The sequence below is a fragment of the Paroedura picta genome, chromosome 1, assembly GCF_049243985.1.
Source record: "Paroedura picta isolate Pp20150507F chromosome 1, Ppicta_v3.0, whole genome shotgun sequence".
Classification (NCBI taxonomy): domain Eukaryota; kingdom Metazoa; phylum Chordata; class Lepidosauria; order Squamata; family Gekkonidae; genus Paroedura; species Paroedura picta.
Window position 1 is genome coordinate 31,247,372 of NC_135369.1, and position 19,552 is coordinate 31,266,923.

The window sequence follows — 19,552 nt, forward strand, 5'->3', positions numbered from 1 at the left end:
TCTCCTGAAGGGGGGATCCTAAGTTCAGCAGTGGAATAGGCTGCCTAAGGAGGTGGTGAGCTCCCCCTCACTGGCAGTCTTCAAGCAAAGGTTGGATACACACTTTTCTTGGATGCTTTAGGATGCTTAGGGCTGATCCTGAATAGCGCAAGGGGTTGGACTAGATGGCCTGTATGGCCCCTTCCAACTCTATGATTCTATGATTCTATGATTCTCTCATTGCTCGCCTTTAATAGCCTTGAGGGACAGGAATTTAATGGTGGGCATTTGGTTGGCCTTGCTGAAGCTGGCACCCTATCCATTTCAGTCAATATGAGCTGTTCTGAAGCCATTGAGATGCCCTGCATGTTGCAGTTTTGTTACAGAAAAAATCTCTGCTCATGGGCTTGGGAGGGGTTGTGATAGTTGAAAGCAGCAGTTTTCTGTATCCGTAAACGCCTTCCCTTGGCGGGGAACCAAATGTTGGCTAGAAAGCTGTCATGTTTCCAGCCAGCCCTGCAAACTTGTTATGGGCACATGATGAAATAGGAGCAAACTGTCCTATTGTTAAATGCTGTTTTTTGTAAACCACTTCTATTGCACACATGTTCCTGTTATCAAAACTGTGATGCGTGTTCAAGCCAATGCGTTTATTTACAATGCACCCTTTTCCACAAAGTTCCATTGCAAACTGCTCTGAGCAGCGAAGGAGGGCGGCCTGTAGATATAATCCAATAGGTTTGTGAAACCCTGGGGCTTCTAGGCAGCCCTGAAAGGGTTTCCTGAATGGGTGGGGATGTATTAATTTAAAAATTAATTTTTAAAAAATTAAAAATATTTTTAATATGTTAAACATTTATGAGGTGATATGGCCATAGCAGGGTTTCTCAACCCAGGGTTGGTGGAGCTCTGGGGTTTCTGAATTTCCAAATGGGTGGGAGTGAATTAATTGATTATATATTTTTAAATGTGTTAAACAATGATCAGGTGATGTGACCACATATGGTCATGTTGAACCCCCCCCCCCCCGTGGCCAATGATGAGCTTGGAGGGGGGTGGGAAGGGGAGGGGCCCCAGTGGGTGTTTCCACAGCTCTGCTTCCCAACTATATTCTGCAGGGTCTGTATCACTTCTGGGGTTTCTCGAAGCCTGGAGAATGTATCAGGGGTTTCTCAAAGGCAAAAAAGGCGAGAAAGGCTGCCCCAGGGATACCAAGGACAATTTAGTGGGGACTGGACACTGGGACAATTTAGATGGGGACTGGAACAGTCAGGATGTGGGGGCTCTCTAGGGTTGCCAACCTCCAGGTGGTGGCTGGAGATCTTCTAGGATTACAACTGACTTCCAAGCAAGAGAGTTTAATTTGCCTGGAGGAAATGGCTTCTTCAGAAGGTGGGCTGAATGGTATTATGTCCAGTGATATCCCTCACCACCCCAAATCCTGCTGTCCTCAAGCCCCACCCCCAAAAGCGAGCTAGTGTGCATGGTTTAGACTGATCCTTCATTGAGCAAGGGCTGGGCTACATGGCTTTTATGGCCCCTTCCAATTCTGTGATTGTATGATTCTATGCAGTGGTTAAGTGCAGCAGTCTCTAATCTGAAGAGCCGAGTTTGGTCCCCCACTCCTCCACATGCAGCCACCTTGGCCTAGTCACTGTTCTTTTAGGGCGGTTCTCGCAGAGCAGTTCTGTTAGATCTTTCTCAGCCCCACTTACCTAACAGGGTGTCTGTTGTGAGGAGAGGAAGGGAAGGAGATTGTAAATTGCTTTGGAACTCTTTCAGATAGTGAAAAGCAGGATATAAAAACCAGCTTGGCTTCAAAATCTCCAGAGCTTCCAAACCCAGAGCTGGAAACCCTAGGTTTCCCTAATGCTGTTTTCCTAATCTGAAATGTTTCTGAAGAACTGCTCTCTGTTTGGGAGCTTATGCTTTTCTTCATTAGCGATACTGTCTGTGCCAACGCACGTATTCCAGGTGAGCAAAATGCAGGCATAGCACACATAAAATATACTGGCTCACTGTGACAGGCTAGTTAAAACATCTGGATGACAGCTCTTGCTTCTGCTCTCAGGGCTAGTTTACCTCTTTGGCTTTGCATCCTAGAAAGGAGGCAAAATTCCAGTCAGGTGTCTGCAGGGTTTCCAGGGATCAAATAAGACAGGTGAAAGAGGACTGATTAGAATTTTAAAGCCAATGACTGGAAAGAGTTTTGCCATGTTTTGTAATGTACCTCATTACCTGTGTTTCAATATGCTGAGGAAAATTCGGAGGCTTTTAAATAATAATGTTATGTTTACGGTTAGAAATATTATAAGTTCATATCAGTTCTTCCACTGTTAAAAATGTTATAAGTTCATAATCATCATGTTTACTGATTGCACGACAAATCTTCATTGTAAACCGCCTTGAGCCACAAGGGAAGGTGGTATATAAATGTAATAAAATAAACATTGGGCATATCCTTCTGCTGTGTTCTCGGCCTGTCAGACTGAAATATGAAGAAGTTACTTCCACTAAGGATGTGGGGACAGCCATTTCACCACAGTGAAAACCTGCTTCATCACATCTTTGCAAAGTTTGTATCACTTTCTGTGAATAATTGGGAGTATAAAAGAATGAGTCGGACTCTGGCAAACTGGGCTGATCCTGCATTGACCAGGGGGTTGGACTAGATGGCCTGTCTGGGCCTTTCAACCCAAGGGTTCTGTGAAACATTAAGCTGTACATTAAAAAAAAAAACAAACCAAACAGCGATATGCTAGTAGGACACTTTGACAGTGCAACCCGAAATGGAGTTGTACTCTTCTAGGTCCACAAAGTTAACTCAGGAGCACACTTTCTTTCTTTGTAATTTTGTGCATTGTCATCTATTTGCCTGGGTTTTGTTTCTTGAACGCTGTTTATATTTTATGTATGGTCTCTCTCTCTCTCTCACACACACACACACACACACACTCGAGAGCAACTGGCCCAAGATTACCCAGCATGGTCCAGTGCAGAATGGGAATTCAGACCTGGGCCTTCCAGATTTTAGTCTGACTTTCCAACTGCTACATGATGAGGGCTCAGTTTGTGTGCGATAGAGTTAAACAACAACATCATGGAAGATGAATTCATTTCAATGGGGAATATTCAGCATGAAGAAAAACTGAAATGAAAATAAAGATATCTTTCTCCCTGGAAAGGGTGTGTGTGGGGGGGGGGGCTGTATTTTCAGGTTTAACCAAACAGCTTTCAAAAGTCACTTTCATTACTGTTACATATTTCAGGGACATGTAAAATTCTGACAAGTTTTCTTCAATTCCAGGAGAGAGTATGAGGTTTAGTTGCAGCTACATCCGCAGATCCATGTGATGCTGATTCACTCCAGATTTCACAGTAAACTTGAGAGTGGTAGCAGTAACTCTGGCAGAAAATGGACTTTTTATTATTAAACTTATCATCTGTCTAACACTGCTGTGTCCTGATTTCCTTCTGCACAGAACACAGACTGTCTCTGAACATGGAAGTTCCATTTTTTGGCCATCAGTTCTGCCTTCTCTTTTTAATTATTACTCCCTTTTGTCAGATATTAAATTATTATAACATATTTATATATATCTACCTTGTTGACACTTGTTCCACCACACTGGATAATGCAAAAGAAAAGACCAAGGCAAAAAAGAAGAATGGTTTAGCTTAACAATCTGAGATGTTGGATTCTTTTATTTTTTATACACATATAAAGGCAATTATTTGGCAATTAACCACACATTTCATGAACAAAATTAAAAAAACAAAAATAAAGCCGCATAATACAAACCAGCTAACTAACCTTTACATTAAGATTAACTCTGTTAAATAACTGATTAAAAAAGAGTTCTGTCAATACAAGAAAACTCAAGCTCTACAAAATCCAAGGGAGGATGGTGAAATGTATGTACAGAAATCCCTTCTGGCAGAAACAGTCTGAAACAGAAAAGGTGGCAAGTTTCTTTCTACACATTAAAATGTCTACCTTCAACAATGTTTCGATACAACTGGAAGCCTGAAGTTCTCAAACCTGACCAATGGGATTTCCCTCCAACCTTGGGCCAGCAATGAACCAGCAGAGAGGGCAGTAGTAAGCAAGGTCAGGGAGAGAAAGATTGTTATTTAGTTCCCACAATGCAGGGCTTCACTGGGAGCAAGGATCAACTTTAGATAGGTTGCCAGCTGTGGGTTGGGAAATACCTGGAGATTTTTTTTGGGGGGGGGAGGGAGGGTAAACCCTGAGGAAGGTGGAGTTTGTGGAGGAAAGAGGCGTCCATGGAATATAACCTCATCGACTGCACCTCCCAAAATGGCCACTTTCCCCCAGTGAACTGATCTGTGTCTCCTAGCGACCAGTTGCGATAGCAGGAAATCTTCAGCTACCACCTGGAAGTTGGCAATCCTAACTTCAGGACCTTTAGACCAGGGGTGGGCAAACTGTGGCAGGGACTCATGGGAACTGTAGTCCATGGATATCTGGAGGGCCACAGTTTGCCCATCCCATGCTTTAGACTAACGGAAACATAAAAAGACTGGACATGAGCATTATTCTCTTCCCACCATGCAGGTTTGCCAGGTTAGGGTTGGGAAATTCCTGGAGATTTGGAGGTGGTGCCTGGGGAGGACAGGGACTACAGCAGAGCATAATGCCATGGAGTCCACCCTCCAAAGGGGCCATTTTCTCCAGGGGAACTGATCTCTGTAGTGTGGAGATCAGTAGTAATACCTGGAGTTGGCAGGTGACCCCCCCCCCACACACACACAGGCAGCCTGTGAGCATCAGAGTTTGGGACCAAGGCATCCCGCTCCAAAGACATGTTTCCCTCCCAGCAGATCTCAGCCACAGCACCATTTTTGGCTAGCCACATATCTCTGACTAGCACCTTCCAGAACTTTTGCCCTGGCACAAACGCATACCTGCCAACCCAGTGGAACATTTCTGCAGCATCCTCCATGATTCTGAGTTTGGCCATATCGGGCTGCAACAGCAGTTGATACACCCCACCCAAAGAGCACAGTGGCTCATTCCGCACACACTGGATAATGCACTTTCACTGTGCTTTTACAGCTGAATTTTCCTGTGCGGAACAGGAAAATCTGCTTTGAAAGTGCATTATACAACATGTGCAGAATTGGCCAATGAGATGCACACTGTGTTCGAGGACAAGGTGATCCATCATTTACACTGGTGTAATCCCACTAAGGCTGGTGAAGTTGCAGCAGCACAAGTGATCAATGAATCATGTTCTCTAACCACCAAATAAGATCTTATCTCCCCAGGCAACTGCTGCTTATACAAGGCTCTCTCTGAGAGATCCACAAGCCGATAATTCGCCCTGTTGCAGAATGATCAGGAGGGTGCCACGCAGTCTGTATTTGTGTGTACACATAAGACATCCCTGCAAAACACCTCAAAAATTCAGTCATGCAGAACATACTAGCATGCTCTTCAGGAGACAGCACTTGGTCACAGATTGCTGCTGAGCCTACAGTACTGTACAGTGGGTATTGCTACCTAATGTCAATAGCATGACTCAATGGTAGTGCATCTTTTTTGCATGCAGGAGTTCCCAAGTTTGATCCTTGGCATGTATTTATTTATTGATTCATGCCTCACCTTTTCTGCCAATGGGGACCCAAAGTCATTCTTCTTTCCTCCATCCTGTCCTCACAATATCCCTGTGAAGTAGGTTAGGCTGAGAGAGTGTGTGACTGGTCCAAGATCATCCAGAAAGCTTCCACAGAAGGAAAGGATCTAGAAACTGGATCTCCCAGATCCTACTCTGACACCAACCGCTAACATGTCCAGTCAAAAGGCTAATCCCAGAGATAAGCGGCTGCTTAGCGGACAATACAGACTATGAGCTGCTACCAGACAGCCTTCTAGCTGGAGACATCAGCAGGGCTCGAACATGGGGCCTTCTGCCTGCTAAGCATCTGCCTTCTACTCAGCCACAACCTTTCCCCTAGTTTTCCAAAGCATGGTAGCCAGTCGTGAAGGAGCATCAAACATGGATGCCGGGGCACTGAACACATACATGCCACAGGTTAGGTCATGGTCTGGTTATTCCACAATTGAATTAATATTTTGCCAAGGAGGCCAGTGAAGGGAGGGGACAGCTTGACAACCATCCTCAGCTACTGGCAAAGAAAGGATGAAAAGCTGGAATTGTGCACTCAAACAACAGCAGCAAGTGTCTCCAAAGACCAGCAGGTGGACTGGTTGAGAGGACAACTCCCTGTTCAGCAGGGGCACGTGACACTAGGAAGGATGCGCACTGCACGTTTGGTTGAGACGTCTGTTCAGGATGCTTTCGTTCTAGTGCCATGAAATCCTTCTTAGGGCAGGCTGCTGGGGGACTACCAGATTGATTCTGAATTTTCAACCAGTTTAGAGGATGTCTAAAATTCAAGACATGATGCCCTCTTCCAGAATGACGAGTTTAAAGGGATCACTGCTACCCCCCCCCCCAAATTTACACACACAGGGGTACCCATGGCTGTGGAAAAGCTGCTTTTCTGTCATATAGCTCTTTTTTGGACATTTGTTTTTGAGTAGATCGGAGATTAATACAGAGAGAGCATGGCAGAAATTTGGACAGAAGGGGACATTGGACCCCTCGTGATCATCCAGTTCAACAGACTGGCAACACTTTCAAGGTAGGTCAAGGAAGGTTCTTCTTCATACAATGCACAGATCTTGTGAAACTCATCAGCACAAGATGGCTACTCACTTACATGGCACTGAAAAGGGCGGAGTCAAGTTAATAAGGAAAGTGTTAGCCATGATCACAACTGCCTCCATGTTCAGAGGCAGGATCTGAATCTGGCTTGGAGGAACACAGTAGCCCTGCCGACATGTTACAGGGAACAAACATGCATCCTGAACGTGTGCATCTGTTTGTGAGAAAGAGCCAATGCACGTACATTTTGCACATTAAACTAGGAACAAATGTGGATAAACATGGGGTATGGATGACATGTTCAGCTGGACGTGTGTTGACTGTAACATGAGAATTACCCAATGCATGTAAGAAAAAACCCCACATGTGTACATCATACATAGATTGTACATTCATTCACTGTAACTTGTTAACAGGGTTAGTATCTGCCTGAATGCCATTCCCTGGGCTGGGGAAAACCAGTGTGAGACTGTGGTTGTCTGCTTGTGGGTTTCCCAGGAGGGTCTGACTGGCCCCTGTTGGAAACAGAACTCTGGGTTAGATGGTGAAGATGATTTGTACAACCATCAGACAGCAAAGATTTCTACTGAGTGTTTGAAGGTGAACCTTGAACATGCTCTGAACTCAAATGGACACTATCGAAAGGTAATCGATGGCAGCAGATGAAAGCAGAGAGGGGACAAATACCCACATTAATTTCACCATGCTAGGAAAAATATTGGCATCAAGCAATGAGGCTGCTTTCAGAAGAGGAACCAACCCTGTTCCCACAGACATACTATTAGGCCCAGTATGGGAATAGGCCTTCCTCTTGACCTCCCTTCCAAGACTAATTACAACTGTGGAGGATTCCACTGAGAATAGAGTGAAAGGTTTAACCCCCCCGGTCTACCGCAAGCCACCCTTATCACTGCTTTTTCTGATTAAAATTTTTCTGATGTTCCAACCACTACACCATACCACAACTTCCTGAAACATAAACTGCCCATTTGTGCCACCTCATTTTGCCTCAGGGGCACAGAGACGAGAGGCGCCTAACCCTTCAACCTCTGCTCACAAAACACACTCCCAAGGCAGCCATGTCTCTTTCATGTAGGTTCCATCTGCATTTAGCCTGGGAAAGCCTACAGTGCAAGCTGGGTAAATGAATTCTGGGAGGGGGGGACGAACTGGACAAGTACGTGGGGGGAAATTAAAGTCAAATGTGAAATCCTGCTGTATAAGCGCCATTAAAATAAATGGCCCTTGTGCAATTGCAGGGTTATTGCAATGGGCTTGCCTAGGAGATGTCCCTGGGCAATTCAATCCAGGGCGTCTTCAGTTAAAGGATGGTGGATTAGGAGAGCAAGAGGCGGGGTGGCTATTTACAGTTCCTGGATCACGTTCTGCCTGCAGAGACCAAGGAGGTTAATTTGCCAATTCTCACTTCATTGGCAACTGAATGCCACTATGAAGAGCTCAGGTTTACAATCAGCTGCAAAATGTTTTGGCCCTCCGACACCTATGGTGGTTCCCTTCTCCCCACTTCCACTGGGGCTCTACCACAGACCTCCCAGTCGATGTTCCCTTCTCCTCCTCTCATTGCAGAGACACTGGATAAAGCTGAGAGTGATTCTTACACTCCTTCAGAGACATTGGTCTTGGCTGGCCTAAAAACACTCTGGAAGGGTGATTGAGATTGGTATGGACCCAACCATTGGCATACTTCACACAGTGAAGGAAACTCTCGTGTTCTTTCCTTCTCCTGCTGTAACCCACTGAGCCCCTTCCACCAGGGTGGTTGTGGGTCACCAGACCTTCAGGAAACATGAAGGCCTGCAGTAGAAATGCTGAATTATGCAAATCACCACCCCTTCCCCACACCCACACACAAAACAAAGGACTTGGCAAAGCCACTCTCAACCTATTACCATTGCTCGGGATTGTTTGGGAAACCAGACCTTCACTGAAGAGAGAAGAATCTTTTTATCTTATCTGATTAGGCGACCGATTCATCATAAATATCTGGCTCTCTGCTCTGTTGCAATGGGATAGAAACATGGTTTTGAAGTCGGAGGGCATTTGTGTAAGATAAATTAGAGTCATTACCTAGTAGACAAAACTCCAAAGTTATTTCAGTTCAGCTTGGGCAATCCTGAGGTGAAGGGGATAGAACGTTTAGTGGCACCTGCAGGCCAGTAAAACTGTTGAGTCCTTCCTTATTTGGTCCGGGAGGCACATCCCCTTTCCCTCTGGCCTAGGAAACACTGTAGTTATTGTAGTAAGTAGCTGTAGCATCTGCTAGGACGGAAATGAGGCTGGTCTCTGATGAGTGTGGGACGCCTGCAGTTTGAGATACCTGGATGTGGCCATTGATGATCAGCCCGCTGGGCTCTGAATGGCCAGTAGCGTTGAGATATTGGTCAAACTCATTGCGGTCCATCTCCTCCAAGAGCTCTGCTTGACTCAGCTGGTCCAGGCTGTCGAAGTTCTGGTGTTCAGGGGGAGGTGAGAGCTGGCCCAGGTGGCCCTGGAGGTTGGAGGGCTGGAGGGCAGGATGGAAGTTTGGAGCATAATAATTGGCTGAAGAGGGAGCCGGGCAGCTGGAAGAAGCCGGGAGGATGGAGGAGCCTGTAGGAGAGACCGGCATGTGGCCGAGAGGATGATGACACTGCAGAGAACTGCTGGAATATTCCAGAGAGTAAGGCCCCCCTGGCATGTGGGGATGATGAGGGTCTTCTGGGCAAGGGGAGGAGAAGAAGCTCTGCTCAGGGTCTATCACATCCAAAGGAGACATCTCCGGTGGGGTAGGCAAACCGTAGGGATAGGTGTCCATGGAAGTGCCTGCACTGTTGCTCTGGGCCTCCCGGTATCTCCCGAGGTTCGGCAGAATGGAACCGGTAGAATATTCAGCCGGAACGTCCTTCTCTCCCACTGCTCTGCTGCATGCCCTCTTCTCCTGTATGAGGTCCTGATCCCTGGAGAGATTCCCTAGCAGGAAGCCTGGATCCACCCGCTTGCAGATCCGTTTGACCTGCTTCTTCCTTCTGGGCCGGTACTTGTAGTTTGGATAGTCTCGCATGTGTTGCACCCTCAGCCTCTCCGCTTCTTCTACGTACGGCCTCTTCTGGGAAGGGGTCAAAGCCTTCCATGACTTGCCTGCAATGACAAGAAAGGAGATTTCCCTTTTACACCACTCACTTGGGAGTAACTGGGGCAAACTGCCAACCAACATTCATCTCTCACTATCCTGGCCTCTACAGTCATTTCATGTCCCTTCCCTTCTGTCTTCCTATCCTATTCAAATTTTGGATTACAAGTTTCCTTTGGGGTTTGGGTCCATTATTTATTTACTTACTGGTTTTACTTGACTGTGTAAAGTGTGTAAAGGACATTGGTGGCATTTTGTGAGCAGGACAATAATAACAGTTTGCCACACTGGGCACAATCCAGTGGGAAGTTCCCTAGCACCAAAGACACAGAAATGCATGGTGTATTGTGCAGGAGATACACTCAGTGGATTGTATTTGCTCCATTAGAGATTTGTTCACAGGTCCATAAGAGAAACCAGATGCACCAACCACTTTAGCTTTGATCCACCATAGGGCGACAAGGACAGGTTATCAGTCTTGGACCTAAGAGAGCTGTGTTTGGTCCCACTAAGTAGCCATCAGCAGGTCTTTTTCTCTCTTTCTCTCTGTCTTTCTCGGCCTCAGTGCCCTACCTGTAATGGACAACGGCCAGCCTTGCAAAGATGTGAAAAAGAACAAGATCAGGGCTGTGAATTTTGTATATGGACAAGAAGGCTTAATATCTACTCAGTATTAGGTAATGTAAAGAGAGTCACATCCAAATAAGAAAACATCTTTGATTTGACCTGTGTTCTCCCAGCTGCACTGGCTCCAGATAGAGCAGCAAATCAGGTTCAAGGTATTGGTTCTCACCTTTAAAGCCCCAAATGGTCTAGGACCATGTCAGCGAGACCACCTCTTGCACTGCACTTCCTCATGAAGTCTAAGCTTCAGTGAGCAAAACTCACTGAAGATCCCTAGCCCCAAAAAGGTTAAACTAGCCTCAGCTTGGGCCAGGGCCCTTTCAGCGATGCCTCTGGCCTGGTAAAATGCTCTACCTGGTAAGATCAGGGCCCTGAAGGACCTCAGGCAGTTCCACAGGGCCTGGAAGATGGAGCTGTTCTGCCAGACCGATGGTCGAGGCCTAGAAATACCATCAGAAATTCTGACCTCACTACCTAAAGTGCCCAAAACATCAGCCTAAAACACCTACCTACCTACTGATGACTAAAAATCCACTTTATGTGCCCGTCTTTTGTTAGGAAGGCAGAGGTAGCCCTTCTGAAGCTACTAGATTTTTGACTTGAATTAATTATATTTTAGGATTGTCTATGTTGATTTTATTGTCTTATTGTTATAACTTATGATGGCTGTGAACCCCCCTAAGTCCTCCCCCCAGAAGAGTGGCATTCAGATGAATGAATGAATGAATGAATGAATGAATGAATGAATGAATGAGGACATCTAGTTCAGTTTTCTGTTTCAAACTGCAGTCATCCTGATGTCTTTGGGGAGGTTGGTCACAAGCAGGATACGGAAATGACAGCCAGTCCCTCATGTCCATCTCCAGCATTTGGCACTCAGAGGTCTACTGCCTCTGCTCTTGGGGTTCTCGTTCGCTGTCCTGGCTGGTGACCAGCGAACAGATAAAGCAAGTGCCTTGCTGGGTCAAAGGAGTCCAAATACTGTTTCTGAATGGCCAATGAGACCCCTTGGAAATCTGAGGGCGAGGGTCCTCTCCTATATTTGTTCCCAACATTTGCTATTCTGAAGTACTCCTCCTCTGTCCTTTTAGCTATCATATCATCATGTGGTCCATTTATTTTAAAGGAAGCGGAACCATGTTAGTCTATTGTAGCAAAATAAAACAGAAGTCCCGTGGCACCTTAAAAACTAGTGTTTTTTCCCAACAATAATACGAAATAAAGGAATAAATTATATGAATAAAGAAGCCACTAGATATCGGTGTTATTTTCCACTTAAAGACAACTTGGGAGCCCATGCCACGTGACATAGCAGTGAGTCCCCTGCGTTAACTATTCGTTAAATGAAGAACTGGCCATCCTCAAAGTACGTCTGATTTCCCCCCAACCTTCAAGATTCACTCTCTCACTCTCATTTTGATACAATGTCGTTCTTAGGTATTGCTTTGTGTATTGCGGGCAAAATGGAAAATGCAACGGAAAGCGCTCTTTTGAAGCAAAATTATAACGGTAATAAAATGCAAAATAAAAAGCAACAAGACGACTAGACAAATTCACAAATGCTAGAGGGAGAAATGTTTCTCAGGAATCACTTTCTGCATCCATTCGTGATTTTATCAGTTTCCATCTTGTCTCCCACCACCCACCTGCACCGCCCCAGACACCTTTTGAGCTCCCAAGTACTTTCACCTTTTCTCATAGTTCTTTCCTGTGGTATTCTGGAGGATTAATTTTTAAAATGCACTTCACACGTATATGATACCATTCAACCCAGAAAACCCATTTTTTGTATTTGAATATTGTGCTATCATTTAATGTCTCTTTTCCATAACCGAAGCGTGGAATTGTTTCTTTTCAGCATACTTTTGGAGAAAGGGTTTTTAATTTTAATAAATATTAATATTCAATTTTACATTACGTTCTGCCCTACAGAGGCTTGAGCACATTTCTCTTATTTTTACCCTGGGGGGGGGGTCTTTTCAACTAAAGCTAGGGAAGCTCTTGCTCATGGGTTCAGAGAGAATGGCTCTTGAAAATGCCCCTGAATTAACTGTGGTGAGATTATCAGGCATGTACAAAAAGGACTTTTGAGGCTTGGAATTTCCTTCCCCAAGAAGTTCGTCTGACCCCTTTTGCGGCTTTCTGGTGAGCCGTAAAAGCTTTTTCTCCCCACAACAATGACTGCCGTTTTATCAGTACTGTTTTATTCTTCCTCTAGTACTGCTGTACTGGAACCTTAGTGTGTTTGTTTTAACTTGTTATAGTATTTGCTGTACTTTAGAGAGAAAAAAATCTTGTAGATTTTAAATATACTGCTTATTGTGCTGTGTCCCCCACCCCCACCCCTTTTATTTCATGCTGTCTATTTTATTACCTATTTTCGTTTAATATTGCATTTTTATTATTCTGGTGTTTAATTCTTGTAAGGGAGAACCACGTCATGATTCCTTAAACCAATATACCCAGAACTTTGAACTTAAGTGGAAAAAATTCAGATTTAGCTCCAGGGCTATATTTGACATCCAGTTCTCGAGACCAAGAGGTTGCACAGTATATGGGACGGAACTGTTGTCAGATAAGCTCTGCAATTTGGTATGAATTGAATACCTGGAAAAGAGCTGGATACCTTGGGGAAGAAATGTGTCAAAATTAGTGGTATACCACTAAGCGTGCAGGCACACAAAAGCTCACACCTTGAATAAAACTTTGTTGGTCTTAAAGGTGCCGTTAGTTCTGCAAAGGCTTATTGTCAAGACGTAGAATTTAAGAAATAAAAGATGCAGCGGATTGGCAGTGGGCAGTGCTATACGAAGCAGAGTTGTGACTTTCTTAGGCTTACTTTCTTAGGCAGTGGTCTTAAAATGGTATCATTCTGCTTAGGAATGGGCCAGCAAATATTGGAGAAATTAAAGGGAAATAACACCCAGAGAGACACCATAGTTTAAGGGCAGGATACAGGTTGGTCAGATGGTTTAGGCTGCAATCCTATGCACACTTGCTTTGGAATAAAGCCATTGAACAGTGGGACTCAGTCCGGAGTAAACATGCATAGGTTTGCACTAGTTCAGATGCCCACTCCATCAAGAAAGCTCGCCAGGTGATTTTAGGCCAGTCGCACACACTGCCAGCCTAACCTACCTCACAGGGTTGTTGTGAGGATAAAATGGAGATTAAGACAATGATATAAGATGCTTGGGGGGGAAAGGTGAGGTACAAAAGACTTTTTAAAAAAAACTGTGAATTTTAATTGAGGAGGGGGCAAGTGAAAATCTGCTCTTGCAGTGTTAATACAATGGGGAATTTAAAATTAAAATAACTGTAGATGACGATCCCTTTCAATATCAAGTGATTGGTTTTGGTTATTTAATAATGAGTTCTCTCTCACTTCCTTCAGATTTTTAGCAAGGGGAAATCCCAGTATCTCTACTGAGGTTTTGGTCAGAGATCTGTTCTGAGATCTGTTCTGAGCAAATTCGTCTACACTGGAGGTCTGAATCTGACACTGTAAATAATGAAAACTTCAAACTTAAATTGGGTAAGTTGATTTTGGGGGGGCACTCAAGGAAAACTAAGAAGCTATACAATTTTATTTATAATCATTGTTTAAAAAGCAAACAAAAAACCCACACACCTTCCTTCCTTAAATTTGCAATCCGGTCAAAATACGTAAGGTTTTTGGCTCTTTATTCCTTTTTGTCATGGCATATTAACACAGGCCGTCTTCCCAAAATGCAGATTGAATGTGGAAATTAAATCCAGTTATGCCCTTCATCATTTATTACCAGCATAGAATTTCACATTGCAGTCTTTTTATTTTTATAGTGAGGACTTCCACAGCATCAAGCTATAAGCATTCACTCTGCAGAGAGACCTTTACTTTCAGTTGCTAATACTTGCACCTGGGTCTGGAGACCTGGACAGGTGGGCTGTGGGGCTACCCAGGTGGCAGATGGTGTCAGATGATTTGGGATGGTAAAATCTTACAGTAAGGCAGCAAGAGATTTCCGGAAGGAATGCTTGCAAAAAAAGATCTCTCCAAATAGGTATGAATCACTTGATGAGATTCAATTGAAGTGAGGGTAAAGCAATATGTACCGAGGCAAAAAAAGAGAATGAGAAAACCACAGCTTCACCAATAGATGGGTAAGGCTTAAACCGGCTGTGATAAATCAGGAAAGAGATCTGGGGGAGTGGCGTGGGGTGAGCAGATAGCAAAATGGAAATAACAGTCCGCCATGATAATCTTAACTCAGCTCACAACCCTGTGGAAAAAGGCAGATTCTTAAGAAAAGGGATGGGAAATAAATCTACTGTAATAACCTTGCACAATTTTTATCGTGGAGTCCTATTTAGAATTTTGGACTTCTCAGTACTGTTCCAGTTGCCTTTAGAAATAAGCTGTCGAGCGGGCAAAGTTGCCAAAAAGGGCAGCTCTACCGATCAAGTGACCCTCTAAGGAAAGGCTCTTTTTAATTGTTAGATTCTGAAAGTAAGTTCTGGAAACCTCTACCTCTTATCTTAGTTACCTTTTATTAAATGTTAGGAAAAGATGAAAAAGAGATAGAGGCTTATAAAATTGCGTATGACACAATGAAAACAGATACGGGGAACACTTTCAGCTTCTTCCGCAATACGGAAACTCAGGGAATCCAGTAAAGCTGATGGACAGGAGGTTTGAGATAGACTAGAGAACCGCTTTATTCACTGAAGAAGTAAATAGTGACTCACCAAAGCTCTTACCCTGCCACCGATTTTGTTAGTTTTGAAAGCGCTACTGAACTTTTGCTCTTTTCACTTGCTATGTAATTAACTGGTAGAACTCACTGTCACAAGATGTAATGATAGCAATTACTTAGATGGCTTTACAAGGCCACTAAACAGATTTATTTTGGGGGAGGGGGTGTATGTATTGCCTACTAGCGATGCGAACACATTTAACTTCCAATTGTAGAAGCATGCACCTTTCACAAACAGTTGTGGGGGGGGCAATACCAGGGAGGGGTTATTATGCTCATTCTTTGCTTAGGGACTTCCCAAAGACATCCATTTGCCCACTGTGGGGGGAAGAGTGCGGGACCATTCACCTGATTCAGCGGGGTTTTACTTATGTTTAGGTTTCATATTAGGAATGAATAAGAATTAAAAATAAGACATCCAGTGTCAGAGTGCTCAGTTCTGTACTCCCCGTTTCAAAAAGGATACCCAAGGCAAAAGCACAGAACGGAGTCAACGCAGTTTCCCTCTGAGGAAAAGCTAAAGAGTCTGGGGCTTTTTAATTTAGAGAACAGATGACTGAGGGGGAACATGATAGAGGTTAATTATGTTATGGAGAAATTTTTTCCCCTGAATCCCCAAGAAAGAAAGAAAGAAAGAAAGAAAGAAAGAAAGAAAGAAAGAAAGAAAGAAAGAAAGAAAGAAAGAAAGAAAGAAAGAAAGAAAGAAAGAAAGAAAGAAAGAAAGAAAGAAAACTTCATGGCAAGCCAATTTTTAAAGCACAGAAATGTTTGCAGACTTTCTCTCCTGCATCTTAGGGCTGCAGTCCCATGCATACTTGCTTGGAAATGAACCACATGAAAATCAAAGGGAAAACATTTCAGCGGAATTTGATTAGAGCAATCAACATTTAAACACTCATCCAAACACATTTGTAATGACTTTTAGCAGGATGTGCTTCTAAGTAGTATCTTTAGGAAAGCATTTCCTTTCAAATTAAATTGCTGCTGTAGAGCTTTATTTTGATTTTTTTTACATTGTGAATAATGTCCAGAAAGGACTATATATCAGCCACAGCCTTGTAATAATAGTACCATCCACAATGGAGATCTCGATGGATTCGGTATCGGTGGACTGTTTTCAATTGTTTACATTTGTAAGCCACTTTGTGTCCTGTGTTCCAGGAGAAAAGCAGTATATAAATATTCTAAATAAAATAAATACGCTGATGCGCTCAGGAGACGGGAAGATAAAAAGTTTTAAAATAGATCTCAGAGAAACTGACATTTCTGTCACCATTTCCTTTCCATCCTTTAAAAAGACTTCCCGTTCTAATCAAGTCCATGTCAAATCAAGTCGTTTTGTTTTGAAAGAGAGACAAAGCAGAGAAGACTGCCAATGAGGATTCTGCTCTCAGAGCTTTCCCTGACTTGGGTCACTGGGTTGTTCTGAAGCAGCCGAACAAAGTTTGAGTCCAGCGGCACCTTTAAGCCCAACAGAGTTTTATTCAAAGGATGAGCCCTTCTGTGCATGAAGAAATGTGCTTGCACATGAAAGTTCATACCCAGAACAAAACTTTGTTGGTCCAAGTTGTCACTGGACAAAATTGTCTCCCCCTCCCCCCCCTCTTTAGGATGTTAATGATTTGCTTGACTTGTAGGCTGTTAAGTGCTGAATTTGTTAGTTTTGTCTGATTTGGGGGAGGCAATGTCATCCCTGATATCTTTCGTACATTCCTTGTTATTTTGCCTTCGTTTTTGTTTGATGTTTTAATGCTTTCATTTGTGCTTCTGGCGCTTGTCGGGGGGAGCATAAATAGATCTAAGGAACCTCCTTTCTTTCTTTTGAAAAAGATTTTTAGTACCGCCTGTCTGGATCCCATGCCAGTGACCCTAAACGCCGCCAGATTCAACATGAAAAAAATTAATTTCTGTTTCCCACGTTCGATAATTTCAAATTGTTTGCGCCCCATAGTAGCAGAATCTTTTTTGTATGTGCTCCATTCAACGTCTAAACGAAAACATTAACAAATGTTCAAACTTTAATCCGTTAACTTCGTAGAGAGAAGTAAAGCAGTTCAGAGAACTTTCCCCCTCCCTTTCCCATATTTTTTAAAAATAATTTAATTTGGAAAGAACACGATCGGACACACGCCCGGCAAGTTTCTGAGCTTGAAGAAGCGCCCCCAATGCCACCTCGCCCTCTCCTTTCCTTCTCTCTTAGCCAATTCTGCCGGGAGCCTCCGATACTCTCGATTACTGCGGAGCATTGCCTCCCTTCGGGAAACAGCCCAACCATCCGAGACATTTGCAGCGAGATGCAAGAAATAAATTCGGCCGATCCCCCCCCCCCCCCACGGTTCTTCTGTAACTCCTTACCAGTCGTTTTCGTTTGCCAGAACTTTTTTTTTTTGCCACTGCGAACATTCAATAGCACATGTGCATTTATTTTAAAAAAGGCTCCAGCGATGACACGGTGGTGCCCCCAGCGCATTTTAAGACACGCCGTCGGAACTGGGGGGGGGGCATCCCCTGCCGCCAGCCTTCTCCTTCGCAAGTGTCACCTCCCCCCCCCCAATCCCCAGCCTCTCGGGGCCAACCCGTCGGGCGTCCCCGAGAGGGGCAAGCCATCGGCGCATCGCTTTCCCGAGGGAGCCGGCCGCCCCGTCGAGGGCCACGGGAGGCTGCGGCCGCGCGACCGGCTTCCTTCCCCGCTGGCGCCCAAGGCCACCCAGCGGCCGGAGCGGGAGGCTCTTGGGGCTGCCTCCCGTCCCTCCCGTCCGTCCTTACGCGGCTTACCGAGCATCTTGCTGAGCTCGGCGTTGTGCAGGTCCGGGTTCTGGACGGCCAGGCGCTTCCGCTCGTCCTTGGCCCACACCATGAAGGCGTTCATGGGCCGTCGGATGCGGCTCTCCGCGCTGCCGCCGCCACCGCCGCCCTTCTCCGGCCGGGCCCCCGCCGCCGCCGCCGCCGCCGCCGCGCCCTCGGCCAGCTCCAGCGCCGCGCACTCCAGCCGCTCCGGCCAGCCGAACGAGCCCAGCAGCGAAGCCATCCCGCCCCGACGGCCGCCTGGCCCGTCTCCCCCGCCGGCCCGCGCCGCTCGCCCGCGCTCCCTTTATGCGCTCCTGCCTGCCCCGCCCCGCCCCTGCCCGCCCGCCCTCGGAGGGGGAAGCGCCGCCGCGGGAGGAGGAAGCGCGCCGGGCCCGCCGACGGCAGCGGGAGTCCCGCGGCGCCCGGACGACGAGAGACCGCCCCCCTTCCTTCGGGCCCTGGCCGGACGCCGTCACGCCCGCCGCCCCAGGCTCTGGACTGGCCTCTTCTGCCTCGAGGGTGCCCCAGCGCCAGTCAGGAGGACCAACCGTGGTGGTGCACAGCTGGAGTCCAGGAGTACCTTGAAGCCCAGCCAAGCTGCACCCAAGGGATGAGCGTCCCTGGGCCCCCACACTGGGTCACATCCAGGTACCTGTGCGCCAAAGTGGACCACGCCCGGCTGGTCTTCCAGGTGCTGCTGGACTCCAACGTTGTTCTGCTGCTTCAGACCCACAGGGCAACCCACCGGAACTTGGCAGCATTGGGGGCAGGGACGAGCTTCCTTGGGGGACTGCTCAGTCACTCTGCAATATCACCGGAGCTCACACCTAGCCACCCACGGGGGTAGTCTTCTCCAGGGTGCAGGTGGACTCTTGCTCTTTTCTATGGTGACAGACAGACAGACAGACAGACAGACAGGGCTGCCCAACATGAGCTAAACTCAGGCTAGTCTTCCAGGAGCTGGGTGTGCTGTCCAGCTGCTGCAAGGGAGTCCTGGTGATCCCCATGGAGTTCCACCTGGGGGGGGGGCGGTTTAAGGCAAGAAGTGGCAAGAGGCTCTCGGGAGCCCACCTATAGCATTACAATCAGCTTGGCTCAATCTTGCCTGGCCCATGGCACCCACAGAGAGCCAAGCGATTGCAGAGAAACCTCCACACCCCAGGTGGCCAGGAGAAGGATGAGCTTTTTAGGCTCAGTGAAATCTGAGCCTCTTTTCCCTCAGCAGAACCTCCATCTCTTCTAGCCCCCCAATCACCTCTTCTAGTCCCCCTGTTCTATGGGAGGCACTGGGAAAACCGAGCACCCCGCACCCTTCGTTTTCATTCATCTGTCCCCACTGATATGATTCTTCCAAGGAACTCTTGGTAGTGGATATTAATGGGGTCAGCCCTGTGAGGTAGAACAAAGTCTGAGTCCAGTGACATTTTGAAGACTGTCCAAGTTTAATTCTGGGTATAAGCTTTCATGTGCACGCATGCACACACACAAAAACTTATATCCAGAATTAAGCTTTGTTGGTCGTAAAGTTGCCACTGGACTCAGACTTTGTTATGTAGCTTCAGACCAACATGGCTGCCCATCTGAACCTGTGAGGCAGGTCA

At 45.9% G+C, this 19,552-nt stretch overlaps 1 protein-coding gene across 1 annotated transcript; it reads right to left on the reverse strand.

The window, feature by feature from the left end:
• Window positions 1-3,666: 3,666 nt before the first annotated feature.
• On the reverse strand, window positions 3,667-18,218 carry SOX7 (SRY-box transcription factor 7). The gene is made up of 2 exons (XM_077332211.1): window positions 17,940-18,218; window positions 3,667-9,812 (listed from the first exon to the last, which is right to left on the reverse strand). The coding sequence occupies exons 1-2, from the start codon at window positions 18,190-18,192 to the stop codon at window positions 8,911-8,913; spliced, it is 1,155 nt and encodes a 384-aa protein (XP_077188326.1). The 5' UTR covers window positions 18,193-18,218; the 3' UTR covers window positions 3,667-8,910.
• Window positions 18,219-19,552: the final 1,334 nt, after the last annotated feature.